The sequence below is a fragment of the Anolis carolinensis genome, chromosome 3 (genome assembly GCF_035594765.1).
Source record: "Anolis carolinensis isolate JA03-04 chromosome 3, rAnoCar3.1.pri, whole genome shotgun sequence".
NCBI lineage: Eukaryota > Metazoa > Chordata > Lepidosauria > Squamata > Dactyloidae > Anolis > Anolis carolinensis.
In genome coordinates, this window is record NC_085843.1 from 126,614,045 (window position 1) to 126,641,089 (window position 27,045).

The 27,045-nt window shown below is 40.3% G+C and overlaps 1 protein-coding gene across 3 annotated transcripts in view; it reads left to right on the forward strand.

The window, feature by feature from the left end:
- Positions 1 to 1,236: 1,236 nt before the first annotated feature.
- slc15a1 (solute carrier family 15 member 1) overlaps positions 1,237 to 27,045 on the forward strand; it is a 57,033-nt gene continuing 31,224 nt past the window's right edge. Inside the window, exons 1-6 of one of the 3 annotated variants that reach the window (XM_008106941.3) lie at positions 1,237 to 1,300; positions 13,557 to 13,585; positions 22,084 to 22,168; positions 22,263 to 22,404; positions 24,472 to 24,591; positions 26,404 to 26,503. In XM_008106941.3, coding sequence (XP_008105148.2) covers positions 1,297 to 1,300; positions 13,557 to 13,585; positions 22,084 to 22,168; positions 22,263 to 22,404; positions 24,472 to 24,591; positions 26,404 to 26,503 — 480 coding nt within the window. In that variant the 5' untranslated portion in view covers positions 1,237 to 1,296. Of the gene's footprint in view, positions 1,301 to 9,716; positions 12,207 to 12,588; positions 12,825 to 13,556; positions 13,586 to 22,083; positions 22,169 to 22,262; positions 22,405 to 24,471; positions 24,592 to 26,403; positions 26,504 to 27,045 lie in introns of those variants that run through there. The other 2 variants (XM_008106940.3, XM_008106939.3) reach the window with 2 other exon arrangements.

A 27,045-nucleotide genomic window follows, 5' to 3' on the forward strand; every position in this document is an offset into this window, starting at 1 on the left:
ATAAATTGCCTCCTACTCCTCCTGTTGCCACTTGGGCTCCTTTTCTCTCCCTTTGGCTTCTCCTTCCTCCCTTCCTTATGCTGTAAATTATATTTTTTATATAATAGTCTTTTAGAGTTTAGTGAAAAACTGCAAAACAGTGAATCCGCAAAAAGTGAACCGCAAAGTAGTGAGGGAACACTGTATGTACATCTTCATGTTGCCTGTTGACGTATAGTGACCCCAGCATTCTTATAGACTGTTGGGAATTGTGGTACAGTAGAGTCTCACTTACCCAACATAAACGGGCCGGCAGAATGTTGGATAAGCGAATATGTTGGATAATAAGGAGGGATTAAGGAAAAGACTATTACACATCAAATTAGGTTATGATTTTACAAATTAATCACCCCTTTCTCACATACTCCACATCAGTGAAACATCACTAACTTATAAATCTTGGCATGATCATTACTTTACAGGATCTGAATTTTTTTCTTTTTTTTTTTAAAGTGGATTTTATTGTTATTTTCAAAATTTAATAAAAATTAAGAACTGACAAATTAATCACCCAAACATCATGTTTAACAACAAATTTGACATAAAAAGTAGTTCAATGTGCAGTAATGCTACGTAGTAATTACTGTATTTACGAATTTAGCACCAAAATATCATGATGTATTGAAAACATTGACTACAAAATACATTGGATAATCCAGAATGTTGGATAAGCGAGTGTTGGATAAGTGAGACTCTACTGTAGTTGAAGCCCAAAATGCTGGGAGGGCTGAACTTTGCCCATGCCTGCTGTAGAATCAGTGCAGCTTGACTACTGCTGTGGAATCCAGGGAGTTGTAGTTTGGTGAGGTCCAGGACTCTTGGGCAGAGGAGGCAAAAGACCTTGTCAAACTAGAATTCCAGGGGGTTCTATGGCATTGGGTTTATAAATGGTGTCAAAGGGCATCAGCTCTAAAATCTGGACGCTGCCTCCCAGGTTCCGACTCGGGAAGGGCTTTGGTCCGGAGAGCAGCTGCCTTCTCCCTCGCTACCAATCGGGAGCCTGGCTGGGCAGGCGTCGGGGTGTGTTTCCACTTGGGAAACCTCAGGGCGGCGGCCAGAGTCCCTTCCTCCCGCCTCCTCCCCTGCCTCCCTGCCTTGCTCGGCCCTTGCCCAGGTGAGGACAAGCCAGGTCGGACTTGGAGCCCGGCCAAAGGTAGAGGCTTTAAAAGGCGGACGCCTGCCCGCCTTCGCCTCTCTTCCTTGCCTTGGTCCTCCCTCCCCTCAGCCAGCCGAAGCGCCGCCGTCCAGGGCCTCCCAATGGGTAGGTGGCGTCTATGGGGGACGTGGGCAGAGGGGCTCCCGAAGAACCCCCTTTGGATCAAGCGCACTTGGGGGCTTTTGCCTCTCTCTCTGCCTGTGTTGCGTTTCTCCTGGACGTCCTGCTCTGGCGTGGCGTGGGCAGCCTCCTTTGCAAGACTGTCCCTTTGGTTGGGACCCTCCAGTGTCAACCAAGCCTAGAGGATGGGGAAATACTAGGATGCACACCTGGTCCTCCTCCCGTGGGGTGGGTTTGTGTGTCACAGAAAGGGAGGCGCAAGGGGAAGGAAGGGAAACAGCCCCGAAAAGACACAGATGCCCCAGACCCAGGTTCAGAGCGGGGTCTACAGGGAGCCCTCCAAAAGGTCCCATCAGAAGAAGGGGGCAGAGGAGGAGGGGGAGGAGCCAAGGGCCTTGCCAGTTCTCTCCTTCCAACTAAACGTTCCCAATGGAGCTGTTCTCTTCATCTCTGACCTTCTCCGCAAAGCTTTCTCTGAGGCTTCAAGTCGGACTTTTTTATGGAGACCCCACGAATTTCAGAGGGCAAGGAAAACTCAGAGGAGATTCAGTCAGTCTTTTCCTCTGAAATGCGGCATTGTATTCATTGCTGGCCTCCCATCCAAGTCCCTCCCAGAGGTGATTTAGCCTCCAAAATCAGGTGGAATCTTCCTCTGAAGTACAGCTCACAACATCCAAATGCTAGCTATAGCAGATCTTGTCTAGCTTCCAAGGTCAGATAGGATCTTCCTCTGAAGTATAGCCCACAGCATCTGTTTGTTGGTGGTGGTCCCCCATCCAAACGCTAGCTATAGCAGATCTTATCTAGCTTCCAAGGTCAGATGGGATCTTCCTCTGAAGTATAGCCCACAGCATCTGTTGTTGTTGGTGGTCCCCCATCCAAACGCTAGCTATAGCAGATCCTGTCTGGCTTCCAAGGTCAGATGGGATCTTCCTCTGAAGTATAGCCACAGCATCTGTTTGTTGGTGGTGGTCCCCCATCCAAATGCTAGCTATAGCAGATCTTGTCTAGCTTCCAAGGTCAGATGGGATCTTCCTCTGAAGTATAGCCTACAGCATCTGTTGTTGTTGTTGTTGGTCTCCCATCCAAATCCTAGCTATAGCAGATCCTGTCTGGCTTCCAAGGTCAGATGGGATCTTCCTCTGAAGTATAGCCTACAGCAACCCTTGTTGTTGGTCTCCCATCCATGCCTCATGGGGCATGAACACCACACCCTATGTGGAGCATCTTAAAGAGATGCATATGTTTAGCCTGCAGGAGAGAAGGCGGAGAGGAGACATGATAGCCATGTATAAATATATAAAAGGATGTCATAAATAAAAGGGGGCAGGTTTGTTTTCTGATGCCCTGAAAACAAGGACTCAGAGCAATGGGTTCAAATTACAGGAAAGGAGATTCTACCTGAAGATTAGGAATAACTTTTTGACTGTAAGAGCTATTCAGCTGTGGCACCCACTGCCTTGGAGTGTAATGGAAGTGCCTTCCTTGGAGGTTTTTAAACAGAGGCTGGATGGCCATCTGTCAGGGATGCTTTGATTGTGTCTTTCCTGCATGGTGAGGGGTTGGACTAGATGGCCCATGTGGCCTCTTCCAACTCAATTATTCTATGACTGTAAATCCTAGCCACAGCCGATCCTGTCCAGCTTCTGAGATCAGATGGGCTCAGCTGATCTCAGGGGTATTGAGGTCCTAGCTCTGCTCATAGTACCACTGAGAGAGGTTGTTACGATATATGTATCTTCATGTTGCCTATTGATATATAGTGATTCCAATATTCTTATAGGATTTTTTTAAGGGAAGGGATACTTAGAAGACATTTTATCATTTCCTTCCTCTATAGTATAGCCTGCAGTAACTGGTGGTTTGCTCGTAGGTGGGCTCCAGTTTTCTGCTGCCCAATTGTCTTTAAAAGAGGTGCAGGGCAGGAGAAGTTGTCAGGAGCAGCTTCCCCTCCTGTCCTGGGTACATCTGACCACTGGGCTGGTGACATGAGAGGAAGAGACAGACAGAGAGAGAATCAAGGTGAACACTATGATCTTTGTGTGACCATTTAATTTGCTGCCAAAAATAACCAGAAGGCTTGAGGCACTTCCAAACACAGAACAGATGTATAATGGCATGAGTTTTCCAGGAAATCCAGGGTGTTTTGCTCTTGAGGTGGAGACTAAGGGGGTGCCCTTTTCCCCATTCCATGGAGCAGCCTCATTTCAGCATTAGACGGGGCTCTCCTTTGCATTTGAATACAATGGGCTAATTCAGGAATCCCAAGACAAAATGTCATTGCTGCTGGACAGCACCTGCCACCTGAACCCAACCCATCCTTTCCTTAATGGTAAGGATGTGGTCTGATGAAATCGTCCAGGGAATATTGTGTCATTGTAATAAACCTGTTTTAAGCTGCCACAAACTACTTTGTTATGTTTGCTGCTTACTTAGTCATGTTTTTTAGAAATTATTCTTGGATAAACACAAGATTTCAGCCCTGATTTTCATACAATTCCAGATGGATCAACCGAAATCTCTCCTTTTCTCAAACTCTCTCTTATATACACACGTATTATATAGTGTATAATGAAATATAGAAAGTGGCTGTGTTCCATAATTTTAATTAGGTCATTACCAGGCATTCATTTAGAAGTTAATGCAGGTAAATAAAAATATGAGTCAATAAGAGTAAGTCTATTTTCTTTTTGTCTGCATTTCTATGTAAGCTTAAAAGCTTAATCTGCATACTGATTTTTAACTAGAAACAGTCCCATCTAGACAGAGGACAACTTCATAAATAACCTTAAATAAACTGCAATGTTTGAATACTAAGATCTTGCTTTGCTATACCATCCCAACATGTATGGTGTTACCATCTTCTTCTCCTGTCAAGGTTCTTAAATCTTTGGCAGATGCATAATATGTTAATTAAACTAGTAATGATTGTCAGTTTAACCTGGTGGCACAGCGGGTTAAACCACTGAGCTGCTGAACTTGCTGACCAAAAGGTTGGTAGTTTGAATCTGGGGAGTGGGGTGAGCTTCCACTATTGGCCCCAGCTTCTGCCAACCTAGCAGTTCAAAAATGTGCAAATGTGAGTGGATCAATAGGTATTACGGTGGTGGGAAGGTAATGGCACTTCATGCAGTCATGCCGGTTACATGACTATGGAGATGTCTATGGACAATGCTGGCTCTTTGTCTTAGCAATGGAGATGAGCACCAACCCCCGAAGTCAGACACAATTAGACTTAATGTTAAGGGAAAACTTTTACCTTTACCTTAACGTCTGTCGGACAAAATTATTTTCTGATTATATGTACGGGGAGGTGTATCAGTTGAGTTTTTGCCTGCCATAAAAGCCTGCCAGGAAATAAAACGTTTATTTGTGTGGAAGGTAGAGTTGCCAGGTCCTCTGTAGCTGCCCCTTTAACAAATGATAACTTTTAATTCCATGGACATTATTAACTTAACCTATTGACTTTTGACATCAAGCATCTGGTAAAAGCACATACACAGAGAGAAAAACATTAAACCCTATTGTTACTAAGTTATTCCTACAAGCTGCACGCTTTTAGAATCCCTTAATATGCCTGCAATGTTTTGGGTTTGTAGTTGTCGCCTTGAAACTGTGGCTGTCACAAATGATGAGGAAAGGACTAGGAAATAATTATCTATTACTGTAGATTGGATTATACATTGCAGGAAAAAGTATGACTGAAACGAACTTTGGAATTACCCTTAATGCAAAATGTTACATGGGAAAGGATGAGCCATAAGAATGAAGAAATGCTTCCAGGTGGACAGCTCCCTGCAGCAGCAAGGACTGTTCAGCTGTACCATCGTGTACGCTTTCAAGTCGCCTGTCGACTTATGGAGATCTCATGAACTTCTCAGAGTTTTCTTTGGCAAGGAATACTTGAGGTGGTTTTGTCAGTTCCATCCTCATTATTCCCACCCTAATGGGTTTTCTGTAGTAAGAAAAAGGAGGGCCACGTGGCAGGCTGATAAATGCAAGGCTGTTGTCTAAATCCTCTGTAAAAAATTCATTAGTGAGGCTAGGTGATTGGAAAATAAAAGGCTCACCTGTACGCACTGTAGGTAAACCTAAGCTTTCAGTTTAAATCATTTTAATATAGATTGACTGTAATGTGTGTAATTTTTTTTAAGTTTCCTGGCTATTATAAACTTTTGCACAAAGCAAAGCTCAAAATCCTGCATACATCTTACTTTAAAGAAATACAGAAATATATACACATTATAAGTGGACATCTGCCCCCCCCCCAACTTTTCCCTGAGAGAGATGGAAGGTATGGAGATGTGCAGAGTCCCCATTAGGTTTCCACACTAGTCTTTAATAGCATACCCTAATGTAGCTTTTGATCCTGCAGTGTGTGAGCTGATCAAAACAATTTGTGGAATGACTTGTGTGTGTCTCAAAATGTAGCTTCTGTTTGCACCACTGGAAAGCATAGAATTTCTATATATTATGTAATGTTGGGGTTCAAGCTTAACAAGAAAGTAGAATTCCCAAAAGGATTCCAGGTGATTATTAGTCAATCATAATCCAAATTGTGGTGGCACAGTGTGTTAAAGCGCTGAGCTGCTGAACTTGTGGACCAAAAGGTCCCAGGTTCAAATCCCGGGAGCGGAGTGAGCGCCCGCTGTTAGCCCCAGCTCCTGCCAACCTGGCAGTTCGAAAACATGCAACTGTGAGTAGATCAATAGGTACCACTCTGGCGGGAAGGTAACAGCGCTCCATGCAGTCATGCCAGCCACATGACCTTGGAGGTGTCTATGGACAAGGCCGGCTCTTCGGTTTAGAAATGGAGATGAGCACCAACCCCCAGAGTCAGACATGACTGGACTTAATGTCAGGGGAAACCTTTACCTGTAACATGTTTATACACATCATAGGTGGATCAGGTTATTTTCAGGGCCACAAATACCTGACCTGGCATGACTGCTGGGGATAATGGGAACTCAAGTCTGAAAGATTTTTGATCACTAACTTGTTTGATTTTTTAAAGTGAATGTGAATTTTCAAAATACATTATAACATCCATATCTGTGGGGCTAGTACCCGTGGTTTCATTTATCCATGTCGAACAAAATATATAATCTCTATGCATTTTCTAGATCCTCCAGCATGATTCATGTACCAGAATTCCTTTATTTCAATAGTGATTCACTATTATCCACAGTTTTGCATATCCATGGGAACATATCCCTTGTGGATACGAGGTTGTACTGTATTTATATTGTTCTCTGTTCTTTGTATTAGGTTAAATACAGAGAAGATGATGATGATAATAATAATAAGCAGGTTAGGTCAGCTCTTAAAAGTAACCAAGTAGCTGGGTATATGCCCTGAATTCCACCTCTGTTTACCTATCACGTCTTAATTTTACACTTATGGGTTTTCTTTGTTTTTGTCTTCTTAAAACATAATGAAGAAAACTTCTAGATTTCAGTTAATATTACCCCATAATGTTACTTGCTTTAGCTACTACTGTTTATTTTTAAAAGGAAAATTTAAATCACAGTTGAATTTCCTGAATTTGTGCAGTAGCGTTGCACTGATTTATATCATACATATTCAAATATTGACAATTCCATTTGCTGGTGCAGGAGAGGCCATTCATTCAAGAAGTAAACGGTGATATTTTTCCTGTATGGTAAAGATGGAAACTGGCAATCTATAAAGTGCCTTATTTACATATTTCTTTACTTATATCACTTATAACCTACTGTGCAAAGAGAAAGGGTCTCAGAAAGGGCTTATGAAGTTACTTACTCATTATTGTGCTTAAAACAATAGTGTAAGCCAGTAACTTTATTGTGTTCTTTCTCATATTGGTTTCATTTTTGGGAGGCAAACCTTCCTTAGAATTTGTGACAGAATGACATTCCTATGAAAATGGCTATGCACATTTCCTTTCCAAAGTAACTAGAAACCATTGCACATTGCACAAGCTTATAAAATAATTTTGATCATATATTTTAACATTTTTAGTAATGGCTTTGTTGTTGTTGTGCATTTTCATGTTGTATTTTGTTACCTGTCTTATCGTGAACACCTTGAACAGAATTTGATAAAAGAGTGGAAAACCCAAAATGGTTGCTCTTTCAACTGAACAGATAGGGTGATGCTGATTGAGTCTTATCTCTCTCTTTTCTATTGCCTGGTAAAGTGACTGTCAGGAGAAACTTTCTTTCTGCACAATAACATTTCAGACTCTGTAGTACAATTGCAACCGTGTACTTGGAAACCCCTTTACAGATTCAGGTCACATGGTTTCACAGCCAAGAATTGCCATTTAGGAAAATCAGAAGCTTCCAGGTATTACCAGCATTTTTATATGATGAATAATGAAATGTCTAATAAAATACCTGATAAAATACCTTTTAATTAAACTTCAAAACCATGAATAAAAATCAGACTTTTCCACATGCTGAGGGCACTTTGCTATGAACTGAGATGAAAGCTGGCATGAATAAAACTATCGTAGTGGGCACTATGCATTAAAGATGTTGTCAGAGTAAGTGTCCGCAAGTATTGTTGCTGTTGAGTTGCTGTGAGTTTTCGGGGCTGTATGGCCATGTTCCAGAAGCATTCTCTCCTGATGTTTTGCCCACATCTATGGCAGGCATCCTCAGAGGTGGTGAAGTCCGTTGGAAACTAGGCAAGTGGGGTTTATATACCTCTGGAATATCCCGGGTGGAGAAAGAACTCCTGTCTGTTTGAGGCAACTGTGAATGTTGCAAAAATTAGGATGCCTGCCATAGATGTGGGTGAAATGTCAGGAGAGAATGCTTCTTTAACATGGCCATACAGCCCCGAAAACTCACAGCAAGCCAGTGATTCCAGCAATGAAAGTCTTAGACAACACATTGTTGCTGGGTTTTTTTTAGTACATAGCACAACTGTGCCAAATCTATAGTACATGTGTTGTTGAACTTGAATTCTAATCAGACCTAGGCAGATACGATGTGAGTCATCACCATCACGAAGGCTGAAGGTCCCCCATCTCTAACTATGGAGCAAATTATAGAACTGCCAGATAGTTGGAGATTTTTGTGGTGCATTGTGTACTATGGACCACATGCTACCAGAATTACCAAGAATACAGTTATAGCTACCAATTACAGATATGCTTAGTTCACAAATTGGAGTTCAAAAGTACAAATTCTCCTTGTACTTGAGTCTTATCTTCAAGATAAGTGAAGCTGGTCACATAGTAGCACAAGAAGTGCTGACACAAATCTGGTTATCACGGTAACTTTTCATCATCTGTGATGAACTTTCTGATTCCTATAACAAAACTCAGCTGGAAGCTGGGAAACCTTTGAGTTTAGTGCTAGGAGATCCAGAAATCCTACTGGCATAAGTATGTGTAACTAGACAAAATTGTTCTGTGACCAAATTCAGGCTTACTGCACTTAAGTCCCACCTCTGGCCAAGGCCCCATCTGCACTGATATTTTACTGCAGTTTCAGATTGGTATTGAAGAAAGTGGTTGTGCAGATGATTACATAGGAAATCCTGGAACCAGTTTGAGGCTGGATGGTGGGACAAAAACCACAGAGCACCCAATTTAATGGCTTTTTGTCTATGCCTTTATGGGTGTTAGTTGTCTGGATGGTAAGTGTAGATGGGGCCTAGGTGCTTACAGAATGTTTGTTTAATAATCTGCTCTGGGATGTTTCCTGGTATTAATTTCTGGCTGACTGGGCAATAATTGTTTTCTTCTTGTCTCCCCCCCCCCTTAAAGATGGGGACATCTGTCCTCTTCTGGTCTACTGAGACTTCTCCTGCTATCAAGGAATTCTCTATTATTGCCTGTGTTTGTGAGATTATTTCCATTATTTTAATATTCACAGTTGTAGTTCATCTGACCCTAGAGACTTACAATCGCATTACAAAAGGCTAAATTTGGCAGCATGAACCAGTTTAGCCCAAGTCATACACAGAGCCTGCCAGCTACCATGATATGACGCTGGTGCAGCTCCGTGGGTAAAGGATAGCAGAGCCGGTGCATGCCACCGCCATGGCAACATGGGAAGCTTCCCGTGTTGCCATTGGAATCTATGAGGGGAAGCCACGTGTTTCACGCTTCCCCTCCAAGGGATCAGCTGGAAGAGGAGCCAAGCAATGTGGGATTTGGGGCACTGGGTTCCCCACACCCCCAACAAAGCATAGCGACTCTGGCGGCCGTGTAGCAAGGTCAATGAATTCATTTCATTTAGCCAGGTATTTCTGTACTACCTCTTTATCTATTTTGTGCTGCATTTCCCCTATTGCATCTTCTGCTTCGTTTTCCCCAGGTTGGATATGTTGTAGTACAGCCTAAGGCTGATGGGTTCACTGATGGTTTAGAGAGAATTGTGGCATTTCCTGTGAGATTTACTGGGGCACAAAGTGAGGAAGATTCAAGTCAGAGAAATGACAGTTCTCTCTGGGAAAAACCTGACTCAGAAAGTACAAGGCCTCAAGGTCAGTTAGAGAAGCCAGAAACTGCAACATTAGATAAGGAGTCACAGGGAGAGCTAAATGATACAGAAAGCTCCTAGGGAAAGACACCTGGAGATATGGAGATCAACAAAAGTCTTCGTTTACAGATTAGAGCAGAAAATAGGCAACGCCTGTCAGAGCGCTTACGTAGGAAAGTTGAGAAATTTCATGGGAAAAGAAATAATTTCATGGGCTCTTATTAATTGGCAAGTGGTTTACCTAAGAGTTAGTTCAGACAACGTAGCATCCAAGTGAGAAGCTAGGCCTGAGTTCTCTGGTTCTTGTTTCAAGTTAAGCCTTGGTTTTGGATTGAAGTATCTTGGAAGTTTTCTGTGTTCTTGTTTTTGTATTCTTGCTCAAGTTCTTGCTAAGTATATCCTTGCTTGTGGATTTATGCTGTACCTGTGACTTTCTGGCTATTCTTGGACTAAATTGCCTTGGGATTTGCATGAGACGCATTAATTACTGTCTGGTTATCACCTATTGCTGACCCTTTTTTGAATTATACACCTTCATTTCTTATTCCTGACTTTTCATATATTTTTGTGTGTTCTTCAATAAATTGTTTGCTTATATGCTGAACTCTTGTGTGGTGCTGTGGTCATAGGGGTTTCCAGGCCTGGGGTGCAACAGGAAACTGCTTCCTTTTGGGAGAAGGCCAAGGCAGAGAAATTCTGCCTTTTCTCTGTCTCCTATTTGAATTTCATTATTTTCTCCCTGCAGTGGCTTTAAATTCTTTTTTCAGCTCTTTAGCAAGTTTGAGCCCATTCTGTGCTTTAGGTTTTCTGACATTCTCCCTACACATGCTGGGCACTCATTTGAATTCGTCTTTGATGATTTCCACTTTTTTCTATTTCTTGTGCATGCCCCTTTTAAATCCTAGTTCAGTTTAAAGAGAGGGTCCTTTAAAATTCTCAGTCAGAAAAGTCCTGGGCTTGCCTAACCTACAAACCCCAGAATTCTGCAGGAGGCAGTAACTGGATTTAAAGTGGATAGATACTTGGTGTGATGAAGTCCTAGCTCACCGAAAGGACACCGATTGGATTTCCATGGCCAAGTGGGGAATTGAACCCAGAACTATAGTCCAGCACTCAAACTGTTACAGCACACTTGCTCTCTAAGGCAGCTGCATCAGAAACTGGATTATATGGCAGTGTAGATGGAGCCTAAGGAGGCCCAACATCAAATCCACCTTTAAATAAAAGGACCACTTGTCTCTGTAGTACGTAGCTCTCAGTCTCAGCCTAATATGAACAAGTCTGTGTGACATGAAAAAGAGGGAGAAGAGACAATTTTAAGATTCAAAGTACAAACACTGGATAAAAAGTTATAGCCAATGGTTTTCAACCTGTGGGTCCCCAGATGTTTTGGCCCTCAACTCCCAAAAATCCTAATAGCTGGTAAACTGGCTAGGATTTCTGGGACTTGTAGGCTAAAACACCTGAGGACCCGCAGGTCGAGAACCACTGAACTGGGCAATCTCCAATGCATGCAGTGAAAGAGATTTTTTTGTGTAGCTGCTGTTGCACCCAATCTTTTAAATGTGCAAATTGCACTGCCATCTCTATAAGGGCAAATTCATATAGGCAACTTTTCTCAACTATTTTTTTCTTCAATGAAACAAACCTACAGTCAAATATTCAATCAAAGACAGAAATATACCAGACAGCCAATTCTCTCACACCAGAAGCGACTTGCAGTTTCCCAAGTTGCTGCTGACACGTGAAAAAAGCCCTACTAAACTCAACCTACACAGAACAATGAAAACTAATTTATGAGTCTCACACTTTCTGGCTGTTGGTTTTTATTTCTTAATTTACTGTTCCCTTGAAAGATCCCTAACCACTCCTATACTTCCAATAACCCACTTCTATGTCAGAAAACAATAATAGAATTTTGTCCACATCTTCGGAGGAAAAAGGTGATAACTACCGTCGCACATCCCAATCTTCCTCGAAATTGGTCAAGAACTTCTCCTTGATTAACTTAGTCAGTACTTTTGAGGCAAGTGTTTCTGTTTTGAGAGGAGGAACAGACTTCATTGAGGCTAAAGAGGTCATGGTTGAAACTACATCTACTACTTCTGTTATATAGTAGTCATATTCAAATGTTGCTGCTAATGCTGCTGATGATGGTGATGATCATTATGGTGGTGTTTATTTTAAATCCTACATTTTTAGGGATTTAATCTGACTTGCAAAAGAATTAGAATACACACACACACACACACACACACACAACCAGTATAAACACAATTGCTAAAAGCTACAGCCCTATGAGCATTCACTTCCTTGTTGGAAAGAGGGTTCCAGAGCCTAAGAGCAGCCGTAGAAAAGGCTCTTTCCTGCATTCCCATAAAACAGACCTATGAATATGGTAGGATGGAGAGCAGGTATGTAGTTATGGGGCAGAAGAAATGAAGGCATCCCATCCCAAATAAAAACTCTATTCTTCTAATGAAGTCTCCTCTCAGTCTTCAAGCTTCAACATTCTAGGCCCCTTCCACACAGATGAATAAAATCCCATAATTTTTTTTCTGCTTTGAACTGGGATATATGGCAGTGTGGACTCAGTTAACCCAGTTCCAAGAAGATATTGTGGGGTTTTCTGCCTTGATATTCTGGGTTATATGGCTGTGTGAAAGGGCCCCTAGAGAGTAAGAGCCTGAAAACAGTTCATACCAAGAACTCTTATATTTGCTTTGTTTCCTTATCCTCGTATCCTTTTCCTTGATATCCAAATTGTACAGTATTTTTAAATGTTCAACTGGAGTTTTAAGTTACTGTGATGCTGGTAATTTGGGGGTGTAAAGAAAATTCTTCAAGTAGAATTCTGTCTTGAAGGATTTTGAATGCAGTTAGCACCTTAAATTCAGGCTGGAAGCATATTAGCACCTAGTGCTATTAATTGGAAACAGGTGTTACATGTGGCTTACGTGGCATTCCTGTAACAGTCTCGGTGCTATCTATTATGTCTGTATATGTGCCTTCAAGTTGGCTGCTGATTAATGGTGAGACCACAAACTCTATGGATATTTAGGGGTGGCTTTGCCAGTTCCTTCCTTTGAAATACTGTGCAACCTACATAGAGGTTAATAATTCTTAGGAATGTCAGTAAGGAATTAGCAGATGGGCTGATTTGGACAAGGTGTTTTTTGTAGAACAGAAGTAGAGCATTCAATTTGGTATAAAAGGAGGCTCTGTGCCTGTGTATTAAAGCAGTTAATTGCCCCCTGAAATGGTAGAATCTGCCGCTTAATTAGATGTGATCTTAAAGGGCATGTGTGCTTGTCTGTGTTTGTGCAAATACGTTTGTTGACTATATAAGGATTAAGGAAGATCCATATAGAAGGATTAAGGAAAATTCAGCCAATATATAGGAAAACTTAAAAAGTATTATGCATATTTTATACGAGACTGTTACATAAATGAGTGAATAAGTAAGCCTAGTCACTTAAAAAACTTTTGTAACATTCAGCCTGCAGTTTGGAGCTGCAGCTAGGCAACATTTGTTATCATTTCTATATTTTTGAGAATTTCATTTCATTTTTATCTTTTAAAATATAAATAAATATTTAATATAAACTCTATATTGGGTCTTATTGTTTATTTATGTCTGTAAGACAAAAATGTTGCTAAAAATCCCATTTCTTCAACAGTACATTGAAATAACATTCTATTGTTAAATTTATTGTGATTGCTTATTGCTTTTCCTCAATTTTTCTGTTTTTGTTCTCCCACAGAGAAAAATAAAGGACATAGCAATCATGGGGTAAGTATTCATGCTGTAGAATTGGTTAGCTTTGTTCTTGCTGTAGATCTCGTTTTGCTGAAAATAAATTATGATCTCTTAAACTGGAAGTGGGTCCTCCAAATGCTATCCAGCTGCAGCTTCTATCTTTTTTCACCATTAGCTATTACAGCTAGCGCTGATGGGAACTGCAGTCAAACAATATTGGAGGGCTTTGTGATTCCTACACTGGCCCTAAATCTACAGGCTAGCTCCAATTAACTTAGACTTATTCTACACTGACCATTAAAAGTAGTTTCAAACTGGTATTGAAGAAACTGGTCTCGCTGTGCGGATGAATACATAGGAAATCTTGGAACCAGCATGAGGACTGGATGGTGATTACGCACGCCACAGAACACTGGTGCACATTAAGGACTTGTCTTTGTGCGCTTTCATTCATTTGTTTTACTCTAAACTGACAATTTCTCCCATTATATTATAATAATAATAATAATAATAATAATAATAATAATAATAATAATAATAATAATAATATATTTATATACAGCTCTATCTCCCCAAAGGGACTCAGGGCAGTTTCCAACATGAGTGCGAAACAACATACAATAACTTAACACAGCAAAAATAAACACATCGCTAAAACAAGACAGAGAGAATTCAGTTAAAATAAGCAATCACAGTCAGAACCTTCGATCGAGGGGGCATTTTGGGGAGAGATCCTTCAGTGCTTTGAAATAATGCCACAAATCTTTGGGGCCATACAAATGTGTTTTGGAGGATGCATGAAGTCCCTGGACTTTACTTTTCTAACACCTGCATTATCTCAATGAAATGTATGTAAATGTTGAGTTATCAATTAATAATCACATTTTTAAAGTTGCTACTGACAGTAAGAGACAGTGTCTAAAGTCTATTAGTTTCCTGTGCTTTCAAGGAAATCTCTTGGTCCTAAATAGTAACAGATATCACATTTAAATATTTGTTTATATGGAGCCCCTGGTGGCTGGCAGGACTGCTGACTGACAGGTCAGCAGTTCGAATCCGGGGAGCGGGGTGAGGTCCCATCTGTTGGCTCCAGCTCCCCATGCAGGGACATGAAAGAAGCTTCCCACAGGATGGTAAAGCATCAAACATCCGGTCATCCCCTGGGCAACGTCCTTGCAGACGGCCAATTCTCTCACACCAGAAGCAGTTTCTCAAGTCGCTCCTGACACGAAAAAAATGTTTCTTTACATAATATCAATTTCTTTACATAACAGTGATGCTATTATGCACCATTCTATAATTTCCCATCAGTTAGAATTATGTAATTTTTTTGAAACAATTCTTTTCCTGGTTAGTATGACAGGAGTTGTAAAACATTTATTGCAGGTCATTCATCAACTAGAACAGCAAAGCAATAATTTAATCACAATTTAACATAATATCAAATACGTTTAAGCCTATTGAAACTTAACATTCCTGCTTCGTCTTCTTCAAGTTGCTTAAACTAGACATGGATATGATAATCCACCAAACAGAGGACTGTCTTTTTTTTTTTTAATTTGTTTTTATTAGGTTTTGTGATAAATAAAATTTTAACACTTTGAACAGTAACGCAGCTTCGCGATTATCTATACCTCTATCCAACCTACAGCAGTATCTATTAAATTTACATTCATAACCGATAGAGGCGAAGCAAACCAATACCACAGATAGAGTCATGAAAGACAAGGAGAAAAGGGAAAAGAAAGAGGAAAAAAAAAGGAAAAAAAAAGAAAAAAGAAAAAACAAAAAAACCCAATTTCCTTCCAGACCCTTTACATGACAACATATTTTTGCTCAACGTATAATCAATTTTTTTTTTGCGCTGTACTTTAGCACTTGTTCAGTCCATAGTCAATTTCTTGCAGTGTTTTGTTTTCAGTCCCACTTTACTTTGTCTATGTATTCTCTCAATAGAGTCCAATTTGTCTCTCGCATGGTAGCATTGTCCCGTTTTAAAATTTGGGTTAGTAAATCCATGTTTTGAATGTCCAGAAGTCTTAGAACCCAGTTTTCTTTTAGTGGAATTTCTTTTGTTTTCCACATTTTTGCCAGACAAATCCTGGCTGCCGTCACCATATATGTGAATAGCTTTTCTGTACTATAGTCCATCTGAAAATCCGTTATGCCAAGTAGGAAATATTCTGGCCTGAAGCCAAATGTCTTTTTGATTATTTTCTCCATTTCTTTATGAATAGTATGCCAATATTTCTTAACCTTCTTGCACCTCCACCACATATGCATAAAATCACCAATGTGTTCCCCACATTTCCAACATTTGTCGTCCCCCTTCCCTTTGCTCATCTTGGCAAGCTTGACTGGAGTGAGATACCACCTGTAAAAAACCTTATACCAATTCTCTTTTATTTCCACAGCATATGTATATTTGATCTTTGTTTTCCATGTTTTCTCCCATTCTGACATACTTATCGTGTGGCCTATATCTCTAGCCCATTTCGTCATCACCTCTTTGACCTGTACTTCTTCCGTTTCCCAAGCCAATAACTGTTGATATAAAATTTTTATTATTTTCTTTTCTGATTTTAGCATTTTATCCCAGCTGGTTTCCTTCCTTTCAAATCCTATCTTACTGTCTTCTTTGTAGTTTTCGTTAATTTGCCAATAGTTTAGCCATGTCATTTTTGGCTCCAACTGTTTTATTTCCTCGAATCTTTTCAAATTAATGTCTTCGTTTACTATCGTTAGTATCTGTCTGTATGTTAGCCAATTTTCCCTTGGTGTTTCCCTTCTATGTTCTGCTTCTAGTGGTGAGTACCACAACGGAATTTTCGTATAGAATCTTCTCTTGTGTCTGTTCCATGTCTCTATCAAGGCAGCTCTTAAGTAATTATTCTTAAAGTTTTTTTCCTTTTTATCTTTCTCTTTCCATAGATAGCTATGCCATCCCTTGTTTAGATCGTATCCTTCCAAATCTAATGTTCTCTTATCCTTAAGGTTAGCCCAATCTCTTACCCAGCTCAGTGCTGCTGCATCGTAATATAGCTGTAAATCTGGTAAACCCAGTCCTCCTCTTTTTACCTCGTCTTTCAAATATTTTGTAGCGATTCTGGCCTTTTTGCCTTCCCATATAAATTTACTTATTTCTTTGTGCCAATTGTTAATCATTTTTTTATTTCTCAAAATCGGTATGTTCTGAAATAAAAATAGAACTTCCGGCAAGATTTTCATTTTGACTACAGCTATTTTACCTAGTAGAGAGAGTTTGAGCGCCCCCCACTTTTTCATTTTTTCCCTTATCTCCTTCCATTTCTTTTCATAGTTGTTTTTTTGCAACTGAGCATTGCTTGCCGTCAGTTCTACCCCAAGATATTTTAGCTTTTTCACTATCTCTATACCCGCTTTTTCTTTTAGGTTTTCCTTATTCTTCTGTGACATATTTTTTGTTAATATTTTTGTTTTTTCTCGATTTATCTTCAATCCCGCTACTTCCCCAAAGTTTGTAATTGTCTCCCACCAATGGTCAAATTGTTGTATTGGGTTTTCTATCAAGCAAACTAAATCATCAGCAAAGGCTCGTATTTTGTAGCTGTGATTTCTTACCCTTAGGCCTTTAAGATCTTTATTTTTCCTGATTGCTTCCAGAAGGACTTCCAGAGTCATAATGAACAGTAGCGGGGAGAGAGGGCACCCCTGCCTTGTTCCTTTTTGTATCTCTATAGTTCTTGACCGGTTTCCATTTATTATTATTTTTGCCATTTGATGAGAATAAATTGCCTTGACTGCGTTTGTAAAGAAGAAACCTGCATCCATCTCTCTAAGGACTTCTAGCATAAAAAACCAGTTGACATTGTCAAATGCCTTTTCTGCATCAAGGAATAGAAAGGCTGTTTCTTTTTGAGGATTTTTATCGTAATATTCTATGGCGTTCAAGATATTTCTGATGTTCTCCTTCATGTACCTACCTGGTAGAAATCCTGTCTGGTCATCCTTGATCCTTTCTTTTAGTATTTCCTTAAGTCTTGTTGCTAGAATACTTGTAAATATTTTATAGTCGACATTCAGAAGTGATATTGGTCTGTAATTTTTTATATTGGTGGTATCTACCTTGTCCTTTGGGAGCAATGTTATATTTGCACTTTTCCAAGTTGCTGGAATTATACCCTCTTCTAGTGCCTTAGTCATAACCTTCTGTAGTGGTGTCGTTAAGATTTCTTTGAATATTTTATAATATAACATCGTAAACCCATTGGGTCCCGGTGCTTTATTAAGCGGGAGTCTATTAATGGCTTTTTTTATTTCCTCTTGTGTTACCTTCCTATTTAAAATCTCTCTTTGGCTTTCTGTGATCCTTGGGATTTCTTGTTTGCCTAAATATTGTGTTACCTTCTCTTTCGGAGTTTTGTCTTCAGAGTATAATCTTTCATAATACTCTGTGAATTGTTTTTCTATATCTTCATTACTATAGTATGTTTTTCCCCCTCTTGTATTTTGTTAATTATACTTGCCTGTTTCCTTTTTGTTATCCTCCTTGACAACCATCTACCTACTTTATTCGCATTCTCAAAGTTATACTGTCTGATATATTTTAATTTTTTTCCCATTTCTTCCACGTGTAATGCATCAATTTCATTTTTGACCAGCTCCATTTTAATTTTTATTTCTTTGTCCTGGGGTTTTTCTTTTAATTTACTTTCTAACTTTTCCATTTCCTCTGATATCTTCTTATGTTTCGTTGACCTTGCTCTATTCAATCTAGCGTTGTGTTGAATCATGAGTCCTCTTATGTACGCCTTACTGGCGTCCCATATTACACCAATTGATGTGTCCTCTTCTTTATTATTTTTGAAAAATTCGCTTAGTAGCTCTCTATATCTATTCTGGTCTGATTCGTTTTTTAATAATGAATCATTTAGTCTCCAATTAAATTCTTTGCCTTTCCTTCCTTTGGTCTCTATTACCATTTCTAACGGTGAATGATCCGAGTTTTGTCTGGGCATTATTTTAATTCTATTTACTCGTTTCGTTATTAATTTCGTACCCCAGATCATATCTATCCGGCTCCAAGTTAGGTGTCTGTGTGAAAGAAATGTATAATCTCTTTCGTCTTCGTGTTGAAGCCTCCATATATCCTGTAATCCCAGCTCTTCTTTCATCTGTTTAAATCTCTTAGGTAATTCTCCTTTAACTTCTCCTTTACTGACTTTCCCCTGTTTTGATTTATCTATTTTTTGATTTAGTACCCCATTGAAATCTCCCATAAGGAGGAGGTCATCATATTCCTGTTCCAATATTTTTTGGGATAGCATTTCTACAAATTTTATTTTGCTCCCATTTGGGGCATATATGTTACAGATTAAAAAAAATTTTCCTTCCATTTCTATCATAACCCCTAACATCCTCCCTTCTTGGTCATTGAACATTTTTTTTGATGGAATCTTTTCATTTACATATGTTACTACCCCTCTTTTCTTTTCTGCGCTTGATGCATAGTATGTTGTCCCTAAATTTTTTTGTACAAGGTGTGCCACATGTTTATTTGAAATGTGCGTTTCTTGTAAACAGATCACATCGTATTTCCCTTTTTTCAATTGATAGCATATTTTACTTCTTTTATTTGGGGAATTAAAACCATTGATATTGTTAGAGTAAATTCTAATTCTTTGAGTCATCGCCATCATCATTTTTTTTCTCACCCTCCTTCTCCACTATCTCTCTCTCGAAATCCATTAAGTTTATAAAATCTTCTGGTGATTTTTCCCTGAACCTTTTCTTTTGTCTGATTGTCTCTTCATCTTTTTCTCTCCCCTCCTCCCGTCCCCCCCCGTGCTCGTCTATCCCCCCTCCCCCTCCCGTTCCTCTCTTTAGATGTTTCTCATAGAACGCTCTAGCCTTATGTTCACTCGTGACCCAGTGCCTATTTCCTTCAAATGTCAGCATCAAGCCTTCCTTTTTTTCCCATTTAAATCTTATGTTCCTCCTTCTTAATTCCTCTGCCAGAAAGGAGTACTTGCGCCTTTTTTCCAATACTGATGCAGGATGTTCTTTTAAAATTGCAATTCTGTTTCCCCCCTCTATTGTTGGGTTACTGGCATTGCCCTTTAAGACCTCATCTCTCAGGTTTCTTTTGCAAAAATAGACCACTACATCTCTTGGGGTATTATATTTCTTAGCATAGTTTGATTGTATTCTAAACACTTTATCTATATTGTTATCCACTCCTTCTTTTGATTTTTGTGTTATGCTTGACACAATCTCAACAATCCTATCTCTTATATTTTCATTTTCTTCCTCTCTTAAGTTGCGAAACCTTAATTGGAAGTCTTTCTCCTTCGATTCCAGAATTTCCTGCTGTATCTTAACTATATTTATTGTTTTCTCAATTTCACCCATCTCTTTCCTCAGGACTCCTTGTTGTTTTTTAATCACTTCCACCTCCTTTTCCCTTTCTTTGCAACTTTTTTGTGTTAACTCTAAATCTACTCTTATTTTGCTTATTTCTTCCTTTACTAAAGTTTGTATTTCCTCCTTTATATCCCTCTTCATCTCTAACATCTCTTCTCTCATCTTGTGATATTGTCTATCTTGCTTTTCCTGGATTTTGGTTACCTCCGTTTGCAATTTTAAAATCTCCATCATCACATCTTTTATGCTGTAGTCCTCTGTTAATGATTCCTTTCTTACACTCCCTCTTCTTTCCTTATCCCTTTCCATCTTGGTTTTTGATATGCTCATGGCTTCAATAGCCCTCACAGATGCTCCCCTCACTAATCCCCCACTCTACCCCCGCCCCTCCCTTGTAACAGAAAAAAAAAGTATATATATAAATGAATAACCCCCCCTAGGAGGCGGAGAGTTTAACTATCGTTGGTGATCCTTACAGTTGTTAATGCGTTGGGTGTGGGGGGGGTGAGGGGTAGAAGGAGGTCTGGGCGGTAGTGGGGAGAGGCGGCTCTGTTTTCCTCCCTCTCTCTTTTATCTTTTATCTTTTGTCGCCTCCCTCCCCTCCACCCAACACAATCTCCCTTATCCCTTCCCCTCCCGCCCCTTTCATATAGAAAACCACCCTGCCGTAGTCAATATCGTAGTTCTCAATCTCAACTACAGTTCACCTTCCAAAATACGTGCTGCTTATTCTATGACGTTCTTGTCCTCTTGTCCTCACTTGTCCGGGTCACTCTATTTACTCGGTGGGCTTTCCTTCTCGGTGGGCTTTCCTTCTTCCTTTTACTCCTTTTACTCCTTTCTCTTGAATCTGCGCCCTTCTGCCACCCTCTCCTTTCCTGAGCGCCTTCACGTCGCGTCCCGCCCGTCACGTGCGTCACGTCACGTCGCTTCGTCCAATCTCCTTGCGTCTTACATCTTACGTCTTGAATTTTACGTCCTGCGTTCTGCACTCTGCGCCCCGCGCCGCCGCCCGGTCCCGATCCGCCGCCTCCTCTCCTTCCCTTCACCAGATCTCCTTCAATACGGCCCGGTTTGTTTGTTTATCTGTTTATCTGTTTATTTACTTATTTCTTAACTTCTTTGCTTCTATCTGGTTCTCTGACGTTCCGTTTTAATTTTGAATGTGTGGCGCTCTCGGAAAAAATAAAATAACTAGAATAAATGTGCCGCACCTCACAGGTCCTGTTAAGTCTTTGAGTCTTTGAATCCTTGGGAACAATGCCAATTAGGATCCCCTTTCCAGCGATTCAGGCGTGGGCAGCCTCACCGCTTATTGTTTGTCACTGCCCTTTCTTTTGTCATGCAGAGGCTCTTTTTTCTCCGTTCAGGTTCTGCCCTCTATCTTCTTTATATTTAAAATAATGGCCGGCGTTCTATCCCAGCCACAGCCTGGGTACCTCTGCCGCACTCCGCCTACCTTAGGTCCTCCTCCTGCCCGAAACACCGTATTCAGTGCCTCTGGCCTTCAAAGAGCCGACGGTTTCGCGCCACGCTGGCCTCCAACCATGCGAGGGGGAGCAAAGCTGCCAGGGTTTGCTCTACCTGAGTGCCTGGAGAGGACTGAACGCTAAGCTTGCGAGGAGCCTCAGCGATCAGCTGCGTCCGCCATCTTTGCCATTACCGGAAGTACTCGGAAGGATCAGAGGATTGTCTTTTTAAAAGTGGCACACAAGCTATCCCAATTGCATTTACATTTTTCACAATGTCCCAGAGTGGTACTATATTTTTGGATATCAGACATGGCTATTGTCTGCCTCCACATAATCTGATGCAAGATTGGGACTAGTGGGAGCTCTTCTGGACCTACTATCCAGAGGCCCATGAAGAGCAAGGCAAAAGATACAGTAGATGACAGAATCCTTCTTTTCTGCCTCCTGCCAATAATAAAGGGGCCCAGACACTCAGACACCAGAAAGATTTATAAACAAAATAAATAGACATCTTAAAACAATTGTTTTAGACATCACTGTCTAAAATATGCTATGATATGCTACATTTCAATTTCCCCCCCTAATCCTTAGCGTGATATTTGTTTTATGGCTTCATAATTACTATGGCTTATTGTCTTCTGTTTTCCTCTCTATCAGCCCAGTATCTTTGGCTACCCACTCAGCATCTTCTTCATCGTCATCAATGAATTCTGTGAAAGATTCTCCTATTATGGAATGCGAGGTGATTTTTCAGTTCATTGTAGTTAATTGCTCATGGCTTACTGCTGCGGACTGTTTCCTGTCCCTTATTGTGTCTTGTTATTTTCTTCCTATAGCTGTGCTTGTCATCTACTTCAAGTTTTTTCTCAGTTGGGATGACAATCTGTCAACAGCCATTTACCATACATTTGTAGCTCTGTGCTATCTAACCCCGATCCTAGGAGCACTGGTGGCTGACTCCTGGCTGGGAAAGTTCAAGTGAGTACAAACATAAGACAAAAATATTTCTGAGCAATAGTGACCTTACTGGTTGATGAATTCTGGGGGTTGTTGTCCAACATAGTAACTTTTCCAAGATCTTGTTTTATCTTGCAAAAATCTCTTGAAGGTGGATCTCATGTAGTTTATATTCCATCAAGGTAAGAGCCAAACCCCTGTGCAAAATCCGTCAAACAACTTGAATGTAGTGATAAGGGGCAACTGCTGAATTTCTGCATGTAAAAACACAGATATGGTTGCGAGAAAATTGTGACTGTCGTAGGGGTGTTCTGACATTGGTATCACTTCTAAGAATTTATGGAATTACAGTACTCACATATATTTTAAAAAATCTCTGCAAATTCTGCATTTCAGTTTGCAGCCCAACACATGCAATATTGAATACATATTTTGATTTCCGTATGAAATACCCAATCTTGATAAAATAGTGAAGAGAGAGACATCACACTGGCAACAAAGATCTGCACAGTTAAAGCAATGGTATTCTCCATAGTAACCTATGGATGCGAGAGCTGGACCATAAGAAAGGCTGAGCGAAGGAAGATAGACACTTTTGAACTGTGGTGTTGGAGGAAAATTCAGAGAGCGCCTTGGACCGCAAGAAGATCAAATCAGTCCATACTCCAGGAAATAATGCCTGACCGTTCACTGGAGAGAAGGATGTTAGAGGCAATGGCCACATAATGAGAAGTTAGGAAAGCTTGGAGAAGATGATGGTGGTGGGGAAAATGGAAGGAAAAAGGAAGAGGGGCCGACCAAGGGCAAGATGGATGGATGGTATCCTTGAAGGGACTGGCTTGACCTTGAAGGCACTGGGGGTGGCGATGGCCAACGGGGAGCTCTGGCGTGGACTGGTCCATGAGGTCATGAAGAGTTGGAAGTGAATGAACGAATAAACAACAACATATGAAATACATTCACTTTCTATTTTTAAAAGTTCATTTTAATATTGATGCCACTATCAATTGATACGCAGATGGTCAAATTATATCTTGGGTCTGAATCCCACTGGTACTCGCAACAAGAGCAGAACCATTGGCTCAGGTGTTGAATTGTGAGTCTGCACTTGTATAAAAGTGCATTGATTCAGTGGATCTATTCTAGTTGGGTCTAAATAGGATTCAGGCCAGAGAGAACATGTTAGATATTATAATAGAGTATCAGGCAGGTTAACCACAACAATTTAAAACAGTCCCTACTTACTTCTACTCTGTTTGTGTGGGAGTGATCTTAAAGTTACTCCATTCTTTGCTGGACTGGGATTTCCAGCTTTCTTTTGTTTTTTGGAGTGCCTCATGTGGTATGTACAATTGTGGAGTGACAAGCACATAAGATCTAATATATGCCTCTACTCAGGTTCTCATTACTCTTTCAGTGAAGAACCTTCAAAATTTTAATTAACTGATTTCTCTTCATCCGGTAGATGGAGGACATGCTTTGCATGCTGAAATTCTCAGGTGCAGTCCCTATTAACTAGAGGCGGCAAAGATACCTATTTCAAAGCCTGATATGCTGGTGCCAGGGTTGTGTGGGATGGGGGTTTCTATGCATATTAGCTCATGGAATTGTGTACATACATGGAAGATATTGGACTAAGAAGTGTCCTTGTTTAAAGATGCAGATTTATACTGTATTTTGTGCATCCACCATAAGTCCTGTCCATAAACAGGTGCTCTCCTCAACAAATCTCTTCCTCTTATATGTAACCACATCCTATCAAAATCAGCTTAATCCTTTTATGACAAACATAGTGAGGTCTGAGCTGTTAATCTTTTACCCTGCTTTCCATATTTGGCATATTCAAATATAGAGAATGGAAGCAAAATAGGATACTAAGAAGAACATGAACAGAAGAAAAACATTAAGTATTGAGTTGAAATATAGTGTTATTTGTATATGTTTAGCTCAGATTTTAGTTGTCATGGCATAGTTGCTCAAACACAGGTTGGACAGTTAAGCCTGACATAATAAATTCACATTCAAGGACGAAAGAATGAGGGTTTGTGCCATTAAAAATGCATCTTATGTCTGCTTTCTTCCTAACAGGACCATTATTTCCTTGTCCATCGTGTACACAGTTGGGCAAGCAGTTTTGTCAATAGGTTCCATAAATGATTTGATGGATGGAGACCGGGATGGTACACCTGATAACCTACAAATTCCCGTGTAAGTTGCACTACTCATTTCTGCCTTTCACATGAAAACACATGAAAGCACATACTACAGATTCAACAGTACCACAAAACCTTTGTTGACAGCTGTTTAATTGTTGTCACCTTGGCTGCCCTCTTCACAGTGTCCTATTACCCTTATTGCCTTCAATAAAATTGCAAATGTGCTTTAGTAGAAAATTCAGGTATTTTGATGACCATCTGAAGACTTTAAATTGTTTAAGTATGGAACCTTTGTGATCTTTATTATCGTTTTATAGAGGAAATTGTGTATTTTATAGCATATCTCTGCAGAGTAATTACTAGATGCATACACATTTAGTTAAAAACTTGCTTTTAAATTTGCCCTTTAAGCCAAGCATACACATTAGATGTAGTAATCTCCAACATACTAATGGGTATGGAGGAAGGAAAATAATGTAGTTTACAGAGTCAGAGGCAATGAAAAAGCGGTACACCTAATACATATACATAGCTTGTGTGTGTACAAGCATTCACTTTTCCCTTTTACAACAATCATTATTTCTGATTATACTTGGAGATATCACTTACATTTTTGCTTCTGTTACAGTTAGATTTGGCTCTGTTGGCCAGCCATGTAGACCCATAATTCTGGAATCCCACAGCAGTGCCTAAGACCAAAATATGTGGAGTATGAGACGTCTTGGATCATGTGGCAACTAATATTTATTTGTTTGATATTATATTTCATTTTAAACTTACTTCGCACCACTAATGATGGTCCACTGCTGATTTCACAGTGATCTTTGGGCATAATATGCTACATGTCATGATCCCAAGGTCTCATCTACACTGACACAATAATGTGGTTTTGAGCCGACTTGAAATGGCAGTGGACACAAAATGCATGTCGCTAATGGGTGCTGCAACAATCATTTCAGAATATTCAGCACATTAAAAAAGTTCAGCCAGATAACATGCTGCAGCAGATGCCAGTGTATCCCAGATCCAGGGTGAAATTGGCTCTTCAAAATGCGGAATTCATTGTAGACACCTGCCTCTGCTCAAGGGCATTATAGGTTGGAACGAAAGGGACTGCGAAGGGTGTCCCAAGGGCATGGCTGGTCCCCTTGGGAGGGTAATTGATTGCCTCTGCTCCTACTGTCACCTTCCCTTTTATCCACCCCATATACCTCTGGTGTGATGTGCAGTGATGCACATCTCTGTTGGAAATAGGAGGAAATCCCTCCCGAGAGGTTTGAGACAAGGTCCCATGGTAAAACCACCACCTGGCCTCAAAACTGTTCCAGACCTGTCAGTCTAATTACTTGCTCAGCAAAACTGTTCTTTCCCAAACCAGTTCCAAGCTGCATTATACTGTCAGTGTAGATGGGCTTCAAGAGATCACTGGAGATTGTCATATGTGTTTTATAGCATTGGGGACATAGTTGTGAACAATGCCATGTTTAGCATGCACAAAAACCCAGGAAACTAAGCAAAACAAAGGCAGAATGCCAGCCCTTTCTGAAATTACCTTGGGTAACTATACCCTCTTTTGCTACTCAACCTATTTTCTGCAGCAAGGAAAAAGATGGAAGGCAGGATGGGGAAAAAGGAAGGATTATGAGTGGGGGATGGTAATAGATATTGTCTGAAACCCCCAGTTTCAGACAATATCTGAAGAGAAACAAAATGATGCCATAAGAAATGCCTTGTCACAGACTGCTGTCACATGATGCCATAGCATGTTTGCAAAGGCATTACTGTGACCTTACAAGCATTTCTAGAACTGGAAGAACTATTAAAGGAAGTGGCCATTGTTGTTAATCTTTTTCTGCTATTACAGAGCTCTCTCTATGATTGGTTTGGTCCTGATTGCTTTTGGAACTGGTGGAATCAAGCCATGCGTCGCAGCTTTTGGTGGAGATCAGTTTGAGGAACATCAGGTACAATCATATGTTGTAATGCTTTCCCCAACTCAGTGATTGGTGAAACGTTTCAAGGATGCCTTGTTTTAGTGAGCTTCATTGTTAGAAGGGAGCACTATAGGGGCCTGGTGTTTATGAAAGGGAGGCATTCATAATTTTTTAAAATACAAAAATGGAGCTGCATTTGATCCACATCAGAACTCCAAAGAGGTTATAATTCATTACATACAATTACAGTTATAATACAAAGTGTCCAGAAAGTAATCAGAGTTGCAGTTTATAAAAGTATCTCTTTGCTTTTTTGTTTTGGTACTGCTTCATTATCTGGGCAGAGACCACCAGGGGGAAATAGAGAGAGAAGGATTGTCCCATTTATGGGGGGGGGGGGGGAGAGAGAGAGTTAAAGGAAGGAAACCATTTCCCTCATTTTCGCTGGTCATCCCCCCTCCCCCTTTCCTATATCATAAACTAGGGTTGTTTCCACAACAGGGACATGGGTGGGGGGAATAACAGGAAAACAGGGGAAAATAGTTTTCCTCTTTCAACCCACCCTCCACCCC